This window comes from Canis lupus, chromosome 4, assembly GCF_048164855.1.
Source record: "Canis lupus baileyi chromosome 4, mCanLup2.hap1, whole genome shotgun sequence".
NCBI lineage: Eukaryota > Metazoa > Chordata > Mammalia > Carnivora > Canidae > Canis > Canis lupus.
Genome location: NC_132841.1, coordinates 56525222 through 56547000, shown reverse-complemented (window position 1 = coordinate 56547000; position 21779 = coordinate 56525222). Strand labels below are relative to the sequence as shown.

Sequence of the window (21779 nt, the reverse complement as noted above, 5' to 3'; positions counted from 1 at the left end):
ACAGTAGTTACCCACATCAGAGATTGAATGTGGAAACACCTTAGGTCCTCCCCAGTACCCCTAAACCACACATCCTAAGTCTCCCATCACTGCCCTAAGAGAAGGGACTAGAAGAGAAACAAAGATATTTCCTTTAAAACTCTTTCTTTGGTGCCATGAGCCAGGAGCACCTCTGGGGCTCCATTTTCCTCCAACATACAAGACCTCTGCTCTCTAATGCATATTCCAGACAGATATTCTGCTCACAATGAAGGCCTCCTATGGGGATGCCTACTTTACCCTCAGACCTAGTACTTCTGTTTTGGAAAATTCCTCACACTCTGGAAGAGGCCTCAGCCTCAGCTGGCCCTTGGGTTCCCCTCCACAACCCATACTGTCTTCTTGAGTTCTCTGCTGCAATTTTGTTCCGAGTCAGGATGTTCCATGGTGCATTGTACAGCAGCCGGTCCCTGAGCACACACTGCTGGAAAGAGCCGCCCCCACAACACTTACTTTCACAGCATTTGCCTTGCCAATTATTAGTACAATGGGCCAATTCTCATCCTGTGTTGCTCTTGGGGAAAATACTCAGGCTAGGGAACTGGCCTAGATAGGAAATGGAACAGCAGAAGTTGCCAATTAATATGAGTTCCTTTTTTGCATCCCCTAAAGAGGTTAGTCTCTAGAGAGAATTTATAAAAAGCATGATCCCAGGCCCTCTAGGAATTCCTTAGATGCCTCAAATCTCTTGGGGTTGGGGTGAGTGTCAAAGGTTACTTCATCTGACTTTTGTCCACTGCTTGCATCTCTTAGATGACCTCATCAGCTTCTCCCTGAATACATCCATGTTTGAGGTATTCACCACGATCCATGGCAGAGTGTTCCACCTTTGGACAGCTCTGTTGAATCAAAAGGTTTTCCTTTAATGGAACCAAATCCACCTCTCCATAGCTTCCAAACTTTGGTCCTGGCTAGTGAGTGCACCTAGCCAACTGCTGAGTCACTATTCCTAGGAAATAACCAGCCACTCAGGGAAATGGTTCATGGGCTAAAAATCTAAGTTTTGGGAAAGCACAAGGGAAAACCTACTATAGCAGAAAGGCTAGTAGGTAGAAAATGGATTGGACTTTTCTCATGGCCCTGAAAGGAAAGTCAGGTAACAGATTCAGCATGTGAAACACTGCAGGCAGCCCCTAAAAGTCCAGCTGTAATGACATCAGAAAAGGTACGGAATCCCAATGGAATGGAAAGAAGAGTAGGAGCCGTAGCCTTTGCTTTGTAAGAGTACACAGCCTTAACAGGAGGATAAGAAGGAATGGAAGCAGTTGGAGAAACCTAAGCCTAGTTCCAGATTTAGCAGGACTTGCATGATGGGCAGCACCAGTCTCTGTGGGAGGAACTGGTCTTGTGGCCAAAGGCCTTGGCTTCTCCCTGGAACTTTCTACATCAAGTCTCTCCTGCTCATGCCTGGCTCAAACCTCTTTATGAAGACTCAAGCCAGCCCCACAATCCTGGAAGGGATGTTGGCTCAGAAACACAGAGGGAGTGTGGGACAGTCCCCCATTATGTGGGAAGAGTAAGAAAAAATGTGAAAAAGAAAACATCTCCCTTCCATATAAGGGAGGCAGCAATTCAACACAATAGGTTAAGGGGGACAGATGAAGGTAGGGGGGCTTGTCACCATGACAACAAGCCCAACAATGCTGAAAAATGGATTTTTTAATTTGTTTTTCTTTTCACCTGTCATTCTTCTCAATGCTGTCACTCTCTTCCCTCCCTCCTGGCAGAAGACAAGTTGTGACTTTTTCACTCCCACCAACAAGCTGCCTTGGTTTTGGGAGTACAGCTGCTATGGGATGGGAGGAGAATGGGGTCCTCCAGAAGGGTGCTCAGAAGACTCAGGTTCTATCTTTCTCCTCTTCATGGTAATAGCTGGGAAGTTTATAGCTTGCCGAGGAAACATCAACATAGCTGTTTATACAGAAGTCCATAGCTGTTTATACACATCCTCTTGCATGGACACTGTGGGCCAGAGAAGGAATCAGAGCTCCAGTCCCTAAATGGATTTTTAAGCCTGCCCCTGGATATCCCATCATTCTGAGAGTGAGTCAAAGAAACTCAGTAATGGCAACCAAACGGTAGGTTGCTGTCTTGGGCCTCCTTTGAAAAAACTAAAGTTAGTGTTATCAAAAATCAAATGGTGCCCATAAGGGAAACCATAAAACCTTGGCTAAATGTAAACTCCTCAACTATGTGAGCTAAGAAGACAGCAATAGCAGCCTTTCATTCCATATCTCATCAAAGTATGCCAGCTTTAGGCAGCTGTACTAAATCTATGTTTGCTTTCTGGTATTGGTAGTGATAGAGCCCAGGTGCCCCCTTGATTCCAGAGGACTTCCCTCATCCCTGCTACTGCAGAATTGTGTTGGCATAAGAAAGATGAGTGGCACTGTGAGTCCTGCAAGAGGTGGGAGTCTCCTTACCATCCGGCTACCCTATTTGTGTGGGATGTGTCCCCCAACATATTTACACTGCCATCTCTGTAAGCCAGAGACCTTCAGAAGTAAAAGATGCTCTCTCCACCTCCAGACACAGTGAAGCACTCAGTCCCTGGATGTTCCTTCTCCTTCTTCTTCATTTACATAGAATATGCCCCTCTCCCTACTTTCATATGAAGATCTGGCCCTACTTCCTTCCCAGGTATACCAGAAATAGACACCCCACCTTCTATGGCCAAGGAGGTAGACGCTTTTTCAGGGTTTTTTGAAGATAGCAACAACAACAACAAAAAAAAAGATGCTACCACTCCCTTATCCTTGAAGGCAATCCTCAACCGAGGTAAACTTGAAAAGACCATGAGGAAGAAAACAGAAACAATGTTGGTGACCAAGGAGGCAAGTTTCATTTCAGCTTTGAAAGGCTGATCGGTGTGTCAAGCCAGCAGGATCATTTCTTTCCTCCCAGATTCTTGTGTACCACCTTCCCCCAGACCTGTTCCCTATCCACTCCTTCTGAGCATCACTGTCAATCACTCTTTTTTAAGGTGTGAAGTGGTAACACATTAACATGCCTCTCCACCACACTCCTAGCCCTGTCCACACAGAAGAGTCAGGTTGGTTTTTCTGTTCCACACAGAAGAGTTTTATTGGAACTTCTACTAACCATAAATCCTCTAAGGACTCTGAAGAATTACTCTCCAGAAGCAGAATTACAGACCTCCTAAACACCAAACAGGGAGACATTTTGAGTGTTCTGAAAAATAATGCCAAGTGGGAATTTACTTGTTCAGCCAACTCTTCAACCAAGCACCAAACTCATTTTTGCACATATCCCTTATCAGGCCATTATACCAGAACAGGAGAAATTCTACCCCTTGGAATAATCATTTCCACTGCTTCCAAAGCCAGAATATGCCTTGCCAAGTGTAACCCATATTCAAGAGCCATCTGCTTTAGCAATACAGGAAGCCACCAAAGGGGTGTGCTTTAGATAATCCTACAGCTCTGCTAGCCAAGGCTGCTTCTAGGGAGGGAAGGCATGCTGCTATTTGCCAGCTGTGGTCCCCAAGCTCAGCCCTGCTGAATCCTGTACAATGCACCAAGTAGAACTAGGGCAGAGCCCACTGACTTAGTCAATAGCAAATCCCTTCCCACATATATAGATTCTAATAGGCAGATGTCAAAGAAATCCCTAGGGCAAGACATTTCACCCTTTGTGTGACTTGCCTCTCTCCCTATCTGCCCATGCAGAGACGTAAAAGCTATATCCTATCCAGTGCCACCAACTAACCAACCATGGTGTGTATCTGTGCCAGTTGAGGCATGCATTTCATTTTAATTTGATGAGAAACGTCTTGTACCTGAACAAACAATATAAACAAAGATGTTAGAGCCACCATGACATCTGGGGATGAGTATTCTCCCAAGATTTAAAGATGTTCACTTGCCTGTGTCAAGAATTTTATTGAGTAGTTTCCCCTGTCTCTGAGCATTACACCCACCATGGCCACCAGTTTCTTTCAGTTGTTCTTACCACCTGGTAACAGGCCCCAGTCTCCTCAGTCTCCCAGTTTTGAACCCAACTGGAGATAAAAGAATGCAGGGATAGTCTTACCAGACTGATGGTCTTTCTCAGGCTCCATAAAGTGAGCTCTGTCAACCCACTAGTGGAGATAGGTACTTGTCCCCTGGCCCTAGTAATTAAGCACTCTGTCCGCATTAGAACCAGTGTAAGATCTTTTATCACAGGCAGTAGAGATTTCTAAATTCAGCTACCTGCATCTGCCTATAACGTCTCTTAGCAAACACCTCCAACAGAAAAATGATACCAATTAAGCATAATCATTAGGATTTAATAGAGCCATTTTTCTATCTCAGGACTGTTTTACTGTTTCAAGCCCCCCAGTTTCCTTTGTCCCTAAACTGGGGCTCAGATCAGTATGTTAAAGGTATACATTGGTTGGTCTTTATTACATGTACAGTGGCTGCCTTATTAAACTGAAATTAAAGGCACATCGAGGGAAAAGATCATTTTAAATGCCAACTCAGAAAAACACTAGGAGACACAAACAACAAGCAAGGCTGAGGCTCTCTTTGCACAACAGAGGGGTCAGGGACAGGAACTGAGCTGAAAAGGAAGGTACATTTTTTTCTGAAAGAATAGGGTAAGCTCAAGGATGCAGGTTTTGATAGAAGCTGCCTTGAATTTCTTGTGGTGTCTTTTGCCTCAGAACAGGCATTGAGGAGGGAGGGAAATGCAATTATAAATTAAACACAATCAGGGTTGCTTTGGGATATTGTTACACACAAACACTTTTCCTAGGAATATTCAGCACTCTATCAATGAATAAAAAGCCTTTCTAACTATTTTAAAGGTTAAAAAGGGCAATGGGGTTGAGCGTATGTGTGTAAAAATGCTACTGCTTAGATGCTCTCTAGCCTTTTGGCTCACTTTGCTCTTTCCCCTCCCCCCTTCCCTCCTCCTCTTCCTAGGACAAGACGAGTGCTCTGAGCCTCAGCAATGTGGCAGGCGTGTTCTACATCCTGATCGGAGGACTTGGACTAGCCATGCTGGTTGCCTTAATTGAGTTCTGCTACAAATCCCGTAGCGAATCCAAGCGGATGAAGGTGGCATCGTCTCCCCAGGCCTTTTTCCTACCTTGTTCTGTGATATAGCTGGGTTTCCTGGGAGTCTTTGTATTAGAAAGGGTGGCGAGTGATAAGAGGTTGAGGTCAGTTTGAGGCAAGGGGCAGTAAGCTATGATGAGAAAGGTGACAAGAAAGGAGACGGCTATGAGAAAGGAAGGAAGATGAGGTGTGTCAGGGTAAAGATAGGTCTGGGAAACAACTGCATCAGCCAGAGATGGGGTGGTGAGATTAAAACAGAAGTTTATATGGGTAGTCAACATAATGTGAGGCAAGAGTGGTCATTAGAAAAGTAGATTCTCCCTGAGGCTGCATTAACAGAAGTATAGCTCCCAAAATAGGGAAGAAGTTGTCTACCATCTACAAAATAGATAATCTTGCCATGCTTGGTGAGTTAGGTCTTTTCTTAGCCACTGTACTGTGAGATAGATTTCAGCAAAGAGGATCATGCAGAGAGGATAAGCAGATCAGCTAGATGACCCCAAACTACATCAAAAACAGCTGATGGTAAATAATCAGAGAAGAGAATTATGGAGGATATGAAGGCTGTTTATAAAAATATGAAGACTTAAAAAAATATATGAAGGCCTTTCAGGTGGAAAAAATATAGATTAGTTCTGTTGGGTCCCCAAGTGTACAACAAGAACTAATGACTAAAAGCTTTGGAGAACAGATGTTAACACAGTGAGATCTACTTTTCTCTCAAAGCTACCACAAAATGGGATGGACTATTCCAATAAATAGCAAGCATCCCATCCCTGGAGGTATACAAGTAGAGAATGGGTTAACTCTTGGGGAGCATATAGATTCTAGTACTCAAAGGGAGTTTGGAATAAATGACTTTCAAGACCCCTCACATTTCATCATTTAGTTTCAATATGAAAATATTTATGCAAGTGTGAATTATGTGAGCAACACCACAAGCAAGACATCATGATGGGACAGAGAGGACTGAGATGCAATCTATGACCTTCAGCACCTTCAACAACAACAAAAAAAAAAATTGCCAGAAAAATTACTCAGTGAAGCAACTTATAGATAGGAAGGCTGATAGGAATACAGAGGAGGTGGGAATTAGAGAAGGCTTCTGGGACAAGACAAAAATTAAGAGGAAGGATGAGTGGGACTCAGACCAACAAAAGTGGAGAAACAGTCACTCTGAGCAATGTAACCTAGGCTGTGATGTTGGCTTGACTAGACTAAGAAGATTCATTGGTAGGATTTGCTCTCCTAGAACATGCCCTAAAAAGCCCAGATAAGCTCAGTACACCCACTGTAGAGTTTTGACCACAGCCTCCCGCCTAGCCTCTCCCTGCCTTGAGCCAACAGCCCTACACATATCCAGGGTCGCTCTCGGAGAAGACATTGCTGGACATTTGCTTCCCCTGTTTGGAAACTCTGTATTCAGTTCTGTACACAGAGAGTGGGAGTTGGAGGAGGAGGGCCTTCTGTCCTGGCATTCAGACCTTCTGTCCTGGCATTCAACATTTCCACATCATGGCTCCAGCCTACTTTCCCCTCCCAAGCAATCTGCTCTCCTTACATACTACGTACTCTAGCCACCCACTTCATGCTTCCCACCCCTGTGCCTTAATGCAGAATAATCTCTCTCCCTGTCTTCTGCCCATAGGGCCCATTTCAAAGGCGATGGAACTAAGAAACAATAACAAGGAATAATTAAGGGATGGTTGTATGATGGTATTTAGCCAGGGGACCTAGGAGCACATCATTCCTACCCTTAACCAGCTCATCAACTACCAGGTCTTCTCAGAAAGGACAAAGCAGAGCAAAAGCATAGGCCTCAGATCTAAAACCCAGGTAGACCTCCAAGAAGCTTGGCAAATACAACAAGGTCTCCTAGAACCTAAACAAAGATTTCTTGCCTATTCTATTCAAAACATAAATCTAAAAATTCTCCTATCTTACTTTCCAAAGTATGGAAAGGCAAAGAGTGGAACAGAAAAAGAGCTAGGTTGAACTACAACCTTTACAACTCCCTAAAACCTTCCATGTGGACCATGACCCAAACCGAGGACCCAGGATTAGCCCAGTACATATCACAGGAGTGCCCCCTCACTGCTCCCCCAGAACACAGTGCAGTGTGGTGGTCTAAAGGACAGGCTCAAAAAATAAAATAAAATAAATAAATAAATAAATAAATAAATAAATAAATAAATAAATGACAGGCTCTAGAGACTGAGTATCTGAGCGTAAACCCTGCCTGCTCCATTTGTTAACTATATAATTTGGGACAAGTTCCAGTAGCTTTCTGACCCTCATTTTCTGTAAAATGGGGCTAGTGGCAGTACATATCTCATAAAATTGTCATGAGCATTATGTGAAAAATTGATATAAAGGGACTGGCAAAATGCTTGGGTCATGATGAGCTCTCAATAAATAACAATACTAACAATGATAACTAGAATATATAATATTTTCTGTTAATAACCAGCTACAGTCTTTTTCAGATTTTTCTTTTATTGCCACTCCTACATGTCCTAGGTTTTTTTGAGCTATATAGATTGTGAGTTCCTTAAGGTAAGAAGCTATACCTAATTTCTCTTTGGACATTTCACACACATAGGGTAATTATTAGTAAAATTAATATAGAATTGTACCCAGAAGAGAAAAATCTCCTGAAGCTGAGGTGACGCATGGGGGACAGAGTATTTGGGTAAGAACATACAACCACCAAAACTACCCAGCCTGAAAGCACAGACAACCTCATGCAAACTGGTTCTGGCCCCATCTGTGCTCATAAAATCTGATGAGAGCAGGCATCCACCAAGCATGAGGTGCCTAGACTTCTGGTCCTTCCTATGAGATTACCATGTCTAACCAATCATGGTCACTGTCAGGTAATAGTACCGGGGTGGCTAAAGACTGGGATCCTCTTAAAACTTGACAGTTGACTTTCACCACTGAAATCACAACATTCAGATCAAGACAAGAATACTTAGAGGAGGCCACTGAGTCAGGTCATAACTTCTTGGAGACATTCGTACCCTTCCATTGACAAAGATGCTGAATTTCTCAGAAGCCAACACCAGGATCTCTTAGAATCATTCATCCAAGCTCTTCCACCACAATCTTTTATAATTAATTCCATTGGTTGGTACAACTTCTGCCCAATTCACCAAGGCTCCTAATAGAATTTTTAATCTTCCAACTGCAGAAAAGATACTTTTACTGTCTTTATTAATCAGCCCAACTCCTAATTTTTGAAGATCCATCAACATCTCTCTAGTCCAAAGGAGAAAAGTAGAATACCATCCACCTGCCTCTCAGACTTCACAGCTTTACAATTTTCCTTATTTTTCTGTAATTAGCTTTCTCCAGAGGCAGTTAGCTTTTTACAGACATGGCCTCCACCACACGCAGAGGCCCATGTTGACAGTGTCATGGGCCTTTGGTGAGAACCTTCCCTCTTGTTCCTTATCTTGATCACAGTGTTTGGTGAACTTTTAAGGCCTTCAATCCTTACACATGGTTCAGAGCCAGCCCCCAATTTCTCAACAGTAGTCAAGGAGCCCTTCCCCACTGTTCATGGACGAGAGAAGGAGGAAAGGAAGGGGGTAGAAAAGAGGAAGAAGGAAGGAAGGGAAGGAGACATCTTTTTAGTAACCTCCATGTTCAAAGTGCTTTATATACATTTTCGTTGTTGTGCTTGAAGTTCTACAGATGAAGAAATAGGGGTTTGGAGAAGCGAAGTAGATTATCCTAGCAAGGTCACACAAGATAGGAGCTGGAGAAATAGAAATTGGACTTCCAATGCAGGAATAGATCATTCTGAGCACCTACCATGTGTCTCCTGCAGCGGTAGCCACAGTGCATAGACAAATAAGATGGAATCCTATCCTTAGGTTTTTCTGAGGGAGTTGTTGAGGCCACCCATGATACATAATCTTTTGCTTGTGTATTGTCGAGTCCCTTTCCCTTTTGACATGTCACATGAGCAAGACACACAGCAGGTGTCACAGGGACAATGGGAAGGCACCCTGGTGGTATTTCTTCCACAAAGATAAACTGAGCATCATTGTAAGCTACGCATTGCTCAGCACTGAGGACACAGTTAGGAACAAATCAGATCTAGCTTCTATTCTCAGGAAGCTACAAGTATTATGGGAAGACAGAAAATAAGCAAATATTTACATGTTCAATGAGTGTTTGAAGAAAAATGCTGGTGCTGTCAAGTCCTGATCAGGAAATAAGAGCTGAGACAGGTCACAGGGGTTTCCTTGAGAAACACACCAGCTGACTTGAAATGTGGAAGGAATTAACCAGGGGGAAAGAGTTGCCTACAAAGGATACACATGTGTTAGCAACCCAAAGACCAGAACTTTTGCCCAGAAATGGGAAGAAGTCTAGGTGACCAGGACACAGGAAGACTGCTGGAAGAAAACACATGAGAGCTGGGGACTCAGGGAGGGACTTCAGACAACCACACTATTAAGGTAGAATCTAAATGGTCATATAGTAGCAAAAATATATAGCCTAAGACACACTCCAGATTGAAGTCTCAGATCCTCTGTGCCACTCCTCTGCCTGGGGAAACAGACCAGAGTTGAGTCCTTGGCTGGTATTAAATATAACCAGGGTCTTTATTATTGCCCACTTTGTTCCCTGTGGAAAATAATTGTATGTATGACATGAGCTATGGTTAAGCCACAGCAGCTGAGGCTTTGCACATTTTTTTGGAATTATCAAACAGCGGAGAGACTTGGTAATGCAGAGGTGCATCCTCCACAGCATGCGGTCACTCTGACTCTTAGCACACATACTAGTAGGAGGTCATCACTGAGATTTGAGCTTTTATTAGAGTGTTCCAGGATGTGTGAAGGCTGGGGAAACTATTCTTGGAAAAGCAAGTGGCTGAGAAGTTTAGGATATAATCACAGTTAGAGAAATGAGACTCTGAAAAGAGGCAACTTGGGGGGCTTTGACTCTGGACTTTTCACTCATGCTTTTCTTCCTGAACATCAGCTTCAAACACATCTGTAAGAATGGCTGGTATATCAAGGCTGATAAGGGAGAACTGCACTTCCCAAAGGTACAGTTAGGAGGTCATCCACTTTGACATTAGGTGACAGATAACTACAACCTTAAGTCAGCCAATCATAAGTCCTTAGTTTCTCTGTAAAGCGAAGAATATAAACTAGATCAGTGTATTTCAACCTTGCTTGCATATTAGAATCACCTGAAGAGTTTTCAAAAATCGAGATGTCCAGGCCACACACCACACCTAATAAATTAACATCTTGGAGGGTATGTCTTGGGCATCAGTGGTTTTTCCCCAAAACTCCCCAGATAACTGCAGTGTGCAGTCAAATTCAGAACTAATGATCTAGTCATTTTTAGCACAGCTTTCCATTCCCTAGTTTTGACTCTATTCACCTCTTCTCCTGAAAACCCATAAATGTATTAGAAAGAAGGCAGTAAGAAGGCTGCACTCACTATCAATAGGAGTATGAAGTCATTGACCTTGGAGAAGCTCTCAGCTTCCTGAAAAACTACTTCCAAGTGGTGTGAACATTGAAGGTTTTAGCTACATGCCCTGCTAAGTTATCTCAGACTTCGGTAGGCACCAATATTGATTATGCCACCAATCTTCTCCTTTAAGATAAATTCATCAAATACCACCTTCAATGGAATGTGTGAGGCCTTTTAAAAATCAAAGACCAGGATGATCTTTATAAACTTTAAACTTTATTTTTTAATTACTGGGATGTGGCAGAGAAAAATCATAGAAGATAAACATTCCAAGCTAATCCATAGAAGGTTCCATACTTCTCACACACACACACACACACACACACACACACACACACACAAATAAGCTTAAGTGAGAACAAGTAACTATTAATTCCTTGGGTTTTCTTTTCACATTTCCCCTTTAGAGCATCACAGTCATATTTATTTGGCCTTCACTTAGAAGAATGCAATCGAGGTCACACTTCCTCTTAAGTGGAGGACAATCAAAACAATGTAAATAAACCAAGTCTGGAGGTTTGAGGAGGAAGCAGAACCAATATGGGTAGAGTATCCTTTGGGGCATATTTGTCTGAATAAGGGATTTTAAAAAGAACAAACACCTAAAAGCATTATCAGAATCCCCAGTAATAAGACTCTCAGCATAGTATAGTAGAAACAATTAGGTCAAACTCCTGTTTATGTCTTTTGGCCACCAGAGATTGACTGACATCTCTGATGGTTAAAATCATGGCAATATGCAGAGGAGAAAGCTCATAAACTCTTTAAGGAGGGTCCTAGATGGCTGGCTTTTGTTAAAATACAAATTTAAGAATATCTATTAAGCATTTAACTATATGCTGGACACTATGGGAGATAGCTACAGATGGGAAGAAATGAACCTAGCCCTCCTCCAGACAGCTCTCTTAAAGAACACAAAACCTACATACCAGAAGCAGAGCCATTACAAAAGCATGTATAATGTAGGAGTACTAGGCTGGGTCATAGGGGTGGTGGGGGAAAATACTTACTGGTACAATCTAGGAAGGCTTCAAGAAGGAGAGAACAGAATGAGCCTTGAAGAATTGGTAGTATTGGTCTCGTCTCAGAAAACTCTCAACTCATAGATAATTCTTCTTTATGTTGATTCCCAAGAAACCAACCCTCACTTCAAAAATTCTATGAGTATCTCTTAATGGTAAGTTAGAAATGAGAGGAAAGGAGAAGAGTTTGGATTTCATGTCATGAAGCTTCTATCTCCAAAGGAACTCAGAACAGAACCCTTCCTCTTATCTAAAAAGATATGATTCTAATTTCAGGTTGTGGTCTTGAATATTCCACCTCACCCATCTGATCCCAGAGTGATCACTGGAATCCTTTTCATACCTAGAATTTTAATATTCTGGAAATCACAAGCTTAGTAGCACTGATTTGATGTGTCAGTCTGGAAGTCAGGTTATATGTGCTGATGGGACGAAGTTGACATGCAGATAATGATCTTTGGAATGTATTCTCATTTTCTTTAGCACATGCTTCTTTCCAATTACATTTTTACAATTATTCAAATAAGTCCTACATTCCCATAATACATGCTACTAGAGGTAGGATAGGATTTTTCCTGAAGTAAATCAAAGGTAATTTTAAATTTTAACTCAACAATAACACGCTCCTTTAAAAAAATTTTTTTAATAATTTTTTAAAAAAATAATTTTTCATGCAGTAGCACTGTTCTTGCTAATAAAATCTGCAGCTGCACAGATAATCACATTTTATAAACATGGAGATTTAAAAAGTCTAGAGAGATAAGGAGTTATGCACAAGGTCAAATAACTAGTTGATGTCAGAACCAGAACTAAAATTGAAAGTTTCCCAAACCCCTTTCCACAACTTTTCCACTTGGTCATGTTGCTACATTTATTATCATTAATACTACCATGGAAATACTTCATTTTCAGAAATCACAAAATCTATAAAAGCTAGAAAGGATCTAGTGACCACCCAGTCCAACACACCTCATTGCATAGAGAGAACAAGAAGTCCAAAGAGATCAGATTTGTTCAGATCCTCACAGCAGTTTTGTGAGTTTGCAGGAAGCCAAGGTTAGCATTCCAGAAAAGGAAAAAAGTTGGATGGGGAAGATATGTGGGGTGAGATTTTAAGGCCAGCATTGACTCATTCTCCTTGCCAATCACTGCCAAGGACCTGGGGAAGAACCCCCGGTCCTCCTGAAAAGGGTTTCTGTTTGATCCCACAGCAATCCATCAATGAAGCCATACGGACATCGACGCTCCCACGTAACAGTGGGGCAGGAACCAGCGGTGGCGGTAGTGGAGAAAACGGCCGGGTAGTCAGCCACGACTTCCCCAAGTCCATGCAGTCAATTCCCTGCATGAGCCACAGTTCAGGGATGCCCTTGGGAGCCACGGGATTGTAACTGGAGCAGACGGAGACCCCTTGGGGAGCATGCTCAAGCTCCCCCAGTTCCATCCCAAACCCTTCAGTGCCAAAAACAATAAAATGAAACGCAACCGCCACCAACCACCATGACCACAAGGAAGATGATTCAACAGATTTTCCTGAAGAATTGAAAAATCATTTTGCCGTCCCTTTTCCTTTTTTGATGTTCTTTCACATTTTTCCATTTGCTAAGTGAGGATGATAAACAACACTGCACTGCAATAAGGGAAGAATACCCTGTCTAATAGAGCCTGTGTCTCTGAAATGGAGTTACAGGAACATTAATGAGGAAACTGTACTGTTTTCTTTTATTCGGTTGCTAATGTCTTAGTGTGTGCAATATTTTTTTTTTCTTACTAACATCCATGGTTTGCAGGTTCTGTTAGGCCCCTTCCTTCTCCTGGCTTCTTACTTCCAACTCCCTACCCATGTCTCTTCAGTTTTCAGATTGGAGATTAAAGATCCGGTCCACCATACAAGCAAGCAAAAGGAAAAAAGCAACCTTCAAACTAAGTCACCATTGGAGCTCTCTCAGTTACCCTCCATTCCTTGGCCCCAAGCCATGGATGAGGACGGATGTTGTTGGAGGAGTAGACTGCCTTCCCCCAGAAAGGGCGCTTCACTGATGTAGCTGAGAATATGTGTGATAAGCAATTCAGGCCAAAGGGTGGTGGAAAGGGCAAAGGCAGGTGTGCAGTCAAAGAAGGACTCAAGAAGCTATTACTGGAGGCTCAGAGAAAGCTTCCTTTAATGTGTAACAGCCATCCCATAGGCTTTAGGTGGAATGGTATGTGTCCTCACAGAGTCAACTTCAGTGCTAAGAAGTATGTCTTTCTGCTATGCTCAAGCCCAAAGGCACTCTGGTGGCTGAATTGGCCTCCTGAACCAAGTACAGCCTTGGGAATAGCTGACAGCCAGGAAGATATTGCCCATGATTCTCACTTTTCATTTGCTTGACATCTGAGCAGGAACCCCACTGTGGAGTAGACTCTCTCTGGAGCCTCTGATACAGGGGAAAAGGCTATGCAAACTAAGTACAAAAGAAAAGGATGGAAGAATTTTGGAAGAGAAAGCATCATGGAAACCCACAAACAAGAGAACCTTTCATGATGCGTCCTGTCCTAGGATTAAGAAACCAAATATGAAGCTTAGGGTTTTGCTGACCTGGAGAACTTGGATTTTTATGTCCATTTAAAAGTGGGGTTTTTTTTAGCATGTGGCCAGGTAATATGCTGTCACTTTAGAAAGTAAAATGCCCAAGGATGAATAACTTTAAGGAAGATAGGGAGATGAATTAAGTTGGTAATGACATTGGGGTACCTTCAGATCTGACCCCAACTTCTAACCTAAGAAGGCTGGCCTTCCCCCTGGCTAACTCAGAATGAGGATGTATTATTCCAATGACCAGACTCAAATGCCCATGTTTGTGACTATAAAGTTGAACTAAAGCAAGATTGGAGAAGTGACAGGGTTCATGGAGAGAAGCCCAGGGTGACTACAACTTTAGTTGGGAGCAGGGTTCCTGGCATATAGCTTTTGTGGAGATCCCAGCTCTCATTCTTGGTGCAATTGGCTTCCAGCTGTCCAGCAGCCACTCTCCTAGGTGCATGATTCAGTGCGTGCCATGTGTCTTTAGCTTTTATTGATAACCATGTTCTGGCTTGTTTCCTTACCCCCTACTTCTATCCAGTCTTCTCTGCTGGGGGTTATCATTAGCAACTGAAAAACTAAAGTTTTGGGAGCCTACCAACAAGTAGGTTCAGCATGATTGGCTTCATCTGTGGATCCTCTCAGTGGATACCCACCATCTCTATGTCTCTCCCATTCTCCTATTATCAGCCGTAGCAAAGAACCATCCCCAAATCAAACTCTTCACCCTTTCAACTCAAGTGCTGTCCAATCAAGTGCTGTCCAATCTCTCACGTGTCAATGTGGGCATGGTACGTGGAGCAGGACCATCAAGATGGATTTTTACTTTTCACTATTGCCAGCTGATATCCTCCCCATCCTCTTCTGCCCTCCCACCGGATTTTTTTCAGCCCTTAGCCTACCACTGCAGAATCTGTTATGACCCACCATTGGGGAGTGCATTTCAGAGCAGGTGGAACTAACCCTCTTACTATCAATATGCTTCAAAGACCTTTTGCCTTTGGTAAGATGCCTCTCCAGCCACTGAGCTCACCAGTAACATGATCTGAGTGGGAGAGATCATCTAAGCTAACAATGAGGGTCTACGTTGTGTGGGGGTCCAAGACTCCAGAGGAAGATGCTTTTTATCAATGGAGGGGTGACGGGGAAAACAAAAGCAAGAAAAAAAGTTAACTTGTATTATGTATTTTTACTACACTTTTCTTAAAAATAGAGCAATGGGAAAACTCTGAAAGAGATTGACATTTTTCTCAACAGGAATCCATACTTAACAGTTCTGGCTTTCATTAAATTTTGCTCTTTGGTACCTGGGCCTTTTATTTAACATCTATATTTGTTTTAATTCTCTTAGCAGATGTGTGAAAGGATTTTTGCTTGATCAAACACTAAATATTTTTTTGGTTCTGTTTTTCTTTCAAGTAGCCAGGGGTTTTTTCTTTTGGTATTTGCATAAAATGAAAATATCACCGAGAATTAAATCACTGTGGATCCATTACCTACTTTTCATATTTGTCCATTCCATTTTTGTGCCATTTCTGAAGTCAGAGCTCTAGAGGCTATGTTATTTCCTTTTGCTAAACCTAGGACTAGTACATTTTTAATGGTAATCACCATTCCTGATTCACGAACAGCTCTCAAGTCATTTCAGCTGAACTAGTTTACACGGAGTTATTCATTCAAATAGGATAACCAAAGGTGGGGGGAATGGGGGCAGGGAGAGCATGTGATAATGGTTTTCAAAGGCCACAGTTCCAACTAAATTGGGGGCAGGGTTTGACATACAATGGTCACAGTACTAGAGAACTGGATGGCTCACAGGATTGGTCTTCCAGACACCCCGAAACTGGAGCCGAGAATATCTTTAAGGGGCAGAATCACAACCAAAACCAATTTAAACCATGTTTAAAAACATATATCTTGGTCCCAGGTGACATTACCCCTCATTCTTGTCTGAAAGTTCTTCTTTCACTCCATCAAGATGGGCTTTCTATAAAGGACCTAACGTTTATTGACATTTAGATACTGATAATTAAGAACAATTTCAAGTGTTTTCTTTCCCAAGAAATTTTGCAGATTAACAGAAGTCAGAGGCCTAAAATAAATGAACAAAGTTCTAATTGTGGCATTTCAGGGAGTAACTACCATCTCTATGGTAAAGGGTTGAGGGAAGAGGAAGAAGGTAGTAGATTTGTGTGAAGCTCCAGCCACCAGCTCCAGGTGTTTGGACCCACCTGCAGTCACCTCTAACACCTAAGGTGCCTCTGAATGAAGAAACACTTTAACAGTAGTTGACAGATGGAGAAAACTCATCTCTGTCACCTTACTTTCAAATAGTTAGGATAATGATCATAATGGCTTTAAGAGCACAGGTTACCATGTATTGACCACTTACTATGTTAAACGCACCTTATACCTTCTAGATCATGACAGTGGCCCTCTAAGATAGGGCGTTATGGAGGAGAAATTCAGACTTTAAAAAGATGACATAACTTGTTCATACTCTTGGAAATGACAGAGGCAGGACTTGAACTGGGTCTGCCTGAATCCAAAGCCTTTATGTTACCCATCTCACTGCTAACCAGGAAATGCATCATGACCAGGAAAATAAGAGGCAATCAATTCTCTACCTTCCTGTAATGTGAAAGTAACTGAAAAATAAAATAAAATAAAAAAGGTTAAGGCTACACATGCCACACCTTTGGGAAAGCCAAAATATCTTTCTGGGGTATGAAAGATCACTAATCCAGACAGGACTGCAAAAAGGGAAAAGAGGAGAAAGAGTTACTTATAGCTCCTCTAAAACAGATCTAGGATAGGAAGCAGCAAGCATGTTGGAAAGGAGACTGACAAGAATGTCCCCTGCAGAATAGTTGATTCATCCTGGAGAAGGATCTTCAGGGTTGTCCTGGGGAAAGTGGAGCTAGCTTTCTCTGTGGCCAAGACCAAGATGCTTCCTGGGAGATACAAGGCAATGGACTTAGGCTCAGCTACAGAAAGGACTTCCTAATGGTCAAAGTATCCCCCAGAGTGTATTAGATAGCTCCTGGAGGTTGGAACAAACCCTTGTCAAGGAGATGCCACATGTATGAAAGTTGACACATATCCACTAATTTTCCTTACTTTATCTTGCATCTTTTATAGCCATATTCAGGTTATCTGGTCAATAACACCCTAATATATACCAAGAAAACGTCAGCAACACCCTACAGAATTGAGGATAACTTTCACTGAAATGTCAAAACTCAACTTATCTTCATTAAGAGACAAAATGGCAAACCCCTTCCTTACCAAATGCTAATGTTCTTTCAAGGAAAGATTGTCTAGGCAGTATATTCCTATCCCACTTTACAGATAAGAAAACTGAGGTTTTGAATAAGATGCTACCTTCTTTTTTATCAGATAAATACAATGGCATTTTCTCCCTTGGGACCATGGACATTTGACTGCCATCAGGTAATCTGTGTTCTGGTATTAGTCTGGCCACTAAAAAATTAACCTTATTACAGTGCTTTGTAATTTTCAAAATGTTTTGTTTCTTGAAGTTTCCAGATCACATCATGAGTAGAGAGGCAATATGCTATAGTGGAAAGGCTTAGATTAGGATTCATAATACCTTTCTTCTTTCTTTACAACCTTGGACAAGAAAATTAACTCTTCAAAGAAATGGGATATCTGGTGTCAAAATAAGCAGTGATACTAGACCCTAATGGCACATTGGAATTGCCTAGTAAATTTTAAACAAAATCACAATTCTCAAGACTCATGTCCAAATATGGTTTGTCTAAACTCAGGCATAGCTGTCAGTACATTGGTGTTGTTTGGTTTTGTTTTGAACTCTTAGGTGATTATAATGTGTAGCCAGGATTAAGAACCACAACAATTGTGTCAGCCTGAGGATCTGAGAAAATACACATGAAAACTTCTTTGAAAATTACCAAGAACTATATTAGGGTTGTCAGCGCCCAGACTAACACCTGAACCCAGGTTACCTGATGGAGTCAATTCTCCATGGTCCCAAGAGAAAATGCCATTATAATCATCTAATAAAAGAGGAGGAAAAGACACAGTCCTTCATTTGGGCTCTAAACACTCCTTTACCCCTTAGGTATGTCTGCCATAACATTCTGCTGGGAGAAGAGAGATACAGGATGTTAGAGATAAGATACAATTATCAAAGATACCTCCTCAGGAAAGGGCATGGGGTGTGGGGGGGGCGGGGGGGCGGTGGAAAACTTTGTCAAATGAGTCAGCTTTCAACACAGCCAGTTATTTTCCAAACTGGAAAACTACTTGGCTATTTCCATTATAAACACCAATCCCACTACCTGCATTTTTAACACAGTCCACTGGAAAGCACTGCCTACCAGCTTCATCTTCCATGGGCACTCTGAATCCTACTGGGACAACTCTAACTTCCCCTCAATACTGTGCTTGCCATTTTTATATCACTATAAGGGAGGAGAGAATCAGCATTTGCTCAGCACTATGCATACCAGGTAAGATGCTAGGACAAACATTTCATTTAGTCCTCAAAATAATCCTGTGAGGTGGAGATTTGTCACTGCCCTTTTGCCTAAGAGCAAATGAAAACTCAGAGAGGTCCAGAACCCAAGATCATGCAGCCAATCAATGACTTGACCTAGATTCCAATTCCACTCTGTCTCTCCAAAGTCGCTACCTTTTCACTTAACTGGATTGCCTCCTAATATTTCACCACACCAACAAAAAGCACTAGACTGAGATTGAAAAAAAAAAAAAAATAGGAAGCCTTTTGCCTACATCACTGCCAATTTGTGCTATGACCTTGGCAACATATCTCCTACTCTGGGCCTCAGTGACCTCATTTGTGAAATGAGAGAGACCATCTAATTGATCTCTAAGTTCCCTCTTAGTTGTAGCCTTATGTCAGTGATTCTCAATCAGAGCAGATTTTGTGTCTCCTGGGACATTTGGCACAGTCCAGACATGTTTTTTGTTGCCACAGCTAGGGGTAGAGGTGTTACTGGCATTTAGTAAGTAAACGCCAAGGGATGCTGCTAAATTCCTACCACACACAGGGCAGCCTCTCACAAGGAATTATCCCACACAAAATGTCAATGGTGCCAAGGTTGAGATACCCTGTCTTATATAATTACAGCATTGTGATAGCCTATGGAGTAATATGGATGATGGCAGAACAAGGCTGAAGAGTAAAAGGGCAAAGGATCCTAAACCAGGAAAAATGGAAGTTACAGGAATTTAGTCAAGAGAGAAACTGAGTTTAGGAAAATGAACTGAGGTCAGAAGAGTTTAGCCCACAGCATAAATCTACACAACAGAGAGAAGCCAAGGAGCGAAATTCAATCAGGCAGCCAGAGCTAACAGCTGTGGCCCAGGACGTAGCAGGGGCTCTGCCTACAGAAGTGACTTATACTCTACCCAGTCTTTTTGCAAGTGGCTCTGCAGCTAGGATCAGTTGAGAAACCTCCAGGTGAGCCTTACCCACCTCCCCTCAAAAACCTGAATAAACTTCATCTCAAATCCCAGAATACACACTCTTTTTTCCAACAAGCATAGGTAATGAGTGCCCATGTCCACAGGTAGATGTCATGGGGAATAAGGAGTCAAATAAATGATAGCCCTGTGTCATAGAGTATTGACAGGAAGAAAAAATAAAGTTCATAAGGACCATTAAGTATAACATAAGGTCAAGTGTGGATGGAAAAAGTCAAAGTGCCTAGGTCCAGTCTTTACATGCCACTTACCACCTTGTGCCCAGCCTTTTAAAAGGGGGATGTTGAAAAAATAAAAAAATAAAAAAAAAATAAAAGGGGATGTTGTAGAGACGACATTAGCTTCCCCCTTTGATCACTATTTTCCAGCCACCTAACTTCTGTCCTGTTCCTCAGACATGTCATGCTTAGCTCCATCTCAAGGCCCCTGCACCTGCTGTTTGCTCAACTTGAAACCCTCCTCACTTAGATCCTTGCAAGGCTAGCTCCTCATCCATGTCTTACTAAAAATGTTGTCTCCCCCAGAACATCCTTCCCTCTCCGCCCTATGCAGACTAGCTCTGACATCACTCAGGCCCACATTACTCATCACCACCTAATAATATCTTGTTTACTTGCTGATAGTCTACCTCTCCCCATCTAAAATATGCACTCAAAGACAGTGTTCCTGTTGCCTCAGCACAAAGCCTGGTATATAATAGATCCTCAACTGATACTTGTTGAATGACTTGAATGAGAGAACTGATATGCCATTTAGTGCCCAAAGGAGGCAGAGATCTTTTCTATCTGGGGAAATAAGGGAAGGAGGTGATGACATTCTTATGTCGCCTTTGTAGGCATTACACAGTCAGAGACAGAAAAGAAGGAATTCAAAGAAGTGAGGACAAAACAAGCCAGAGCATGAGGACAGGAAGAGGCAGGATCTTTTGGGGAAGGAGCAAATAGCCAGTGTAGCTGGCGCCACATGGCCAGGCAAGTGATGACAGAGAAGGCTGGACTGGGCTTGGGGAGTAATTGTTTAATTCATCATGAAATAGGGAATTGAAGTTTTGGGGGCTGAGGAAGAAATCCATTCAGGTATCTTCTATTGATACAAGTTTAGCAAGAAACATATATTTAGGCACCTCCTCTGTGCCAGGCACTGTGCTAGGCGCTTTACACCAATCCTTTCATGTACTCATCATGGCAGGAAGCTTGTGAGGCTGAGAGACCATCCCAATTTTATTCCTGAGCAAACTGAGGCTTGGAGGTAGAAGTAGAACTTTAGCCACCTAGAATTTGTGTAATTCCTACAACACAGGAATTCTCATAACAGATCATAGGAAGCCATTTGAGTGCATGAGAATTTCAAAAAAAAAAAAAAAAAATCCCAGGAGGACATTACCAAAAGGGAACAGGCCAGCCACCTGTGGATGGTACTTGCCTGACTATGCAGCAATTCACCAGGGAAAGAGCCAGTGACTTTCAGGGCACCAATCGGTGTCATACCACCAAAGACACTGTGATGCAGGCATTTCTGGGCCCAGTCCCTAGCCAATCAAAGGAACCAAGATAAGTTTATAAATCAAGTCATAAACACAAAATGAAGGACAGGTGCTTTGCAACATATTCACCATCCCAGCTGTAGTAAAACATTCTCATCAATCCTTGAAGGATTGTAGGTTTTTTGGCCCATGGGAAACGTTGATAATAGTATCTTATATGTATCATGTGGCAGGGGATCCTTAGATGTAAGGATTCTAAATATGTATGTATCTACATTTGGACTATTGCCACAGTAAGGCTGCTGCTACCAACAAAGAAAACAGCACACATCATTCCATAAATACCAAGTTACAGGAACTATGTGATATAAGCATTAATGATGATCAGCATTACATTACCATTTGTTTGACATCTGCTCTGTGGGCATTTTACATTGTCTGATTTCATGCTCACATATTCTTGGGAAGAGATAGTTGCACTTCCAATGGATAGATGTTTTATCTGAATGAAAGAGACTCAGAAAAGTTCATATGGTAGGAACCTTATAAATCATCTAATCATTATTTTATCCAACACCTGTATATTCATCCAACATTTGTATATT

At 42.1% G+C, this 21779-nt stretch overlaps 1 protein-coding gene across 4 annotated transcripts in view; it reads left to right on the top strand.

The window, feature by feature from the left end:
- GRIA1 (glutamate ionotropic receptor AMPA type subunit 1) overlaps positions 1-15693 on the top strand; it is a 299091-nt gene extending 283398 nt beyond the window's left edge. For all 4 annotated transcript variants that reach the window (XM_072824421.1, XM_072824420.1, XM_072824419.1 and 1 more), the window contains 2 exons: positions 4971-5105; positions 12826-15693. In XM_072824421.1, the coding sequence (XP_072680522.1) occupies positions 4971-5105; positions 12826-13026 (336 nt within the window). In that variant the 3' untranslated portion in view covers positions 13027-15693. The remainder of the gene's footprint in view (positions 1-4970; positions 5106-12825) is intronic.
- The last annotated feature ends 6086 nt before the right edge of the window (positions 15694-21779 follow it).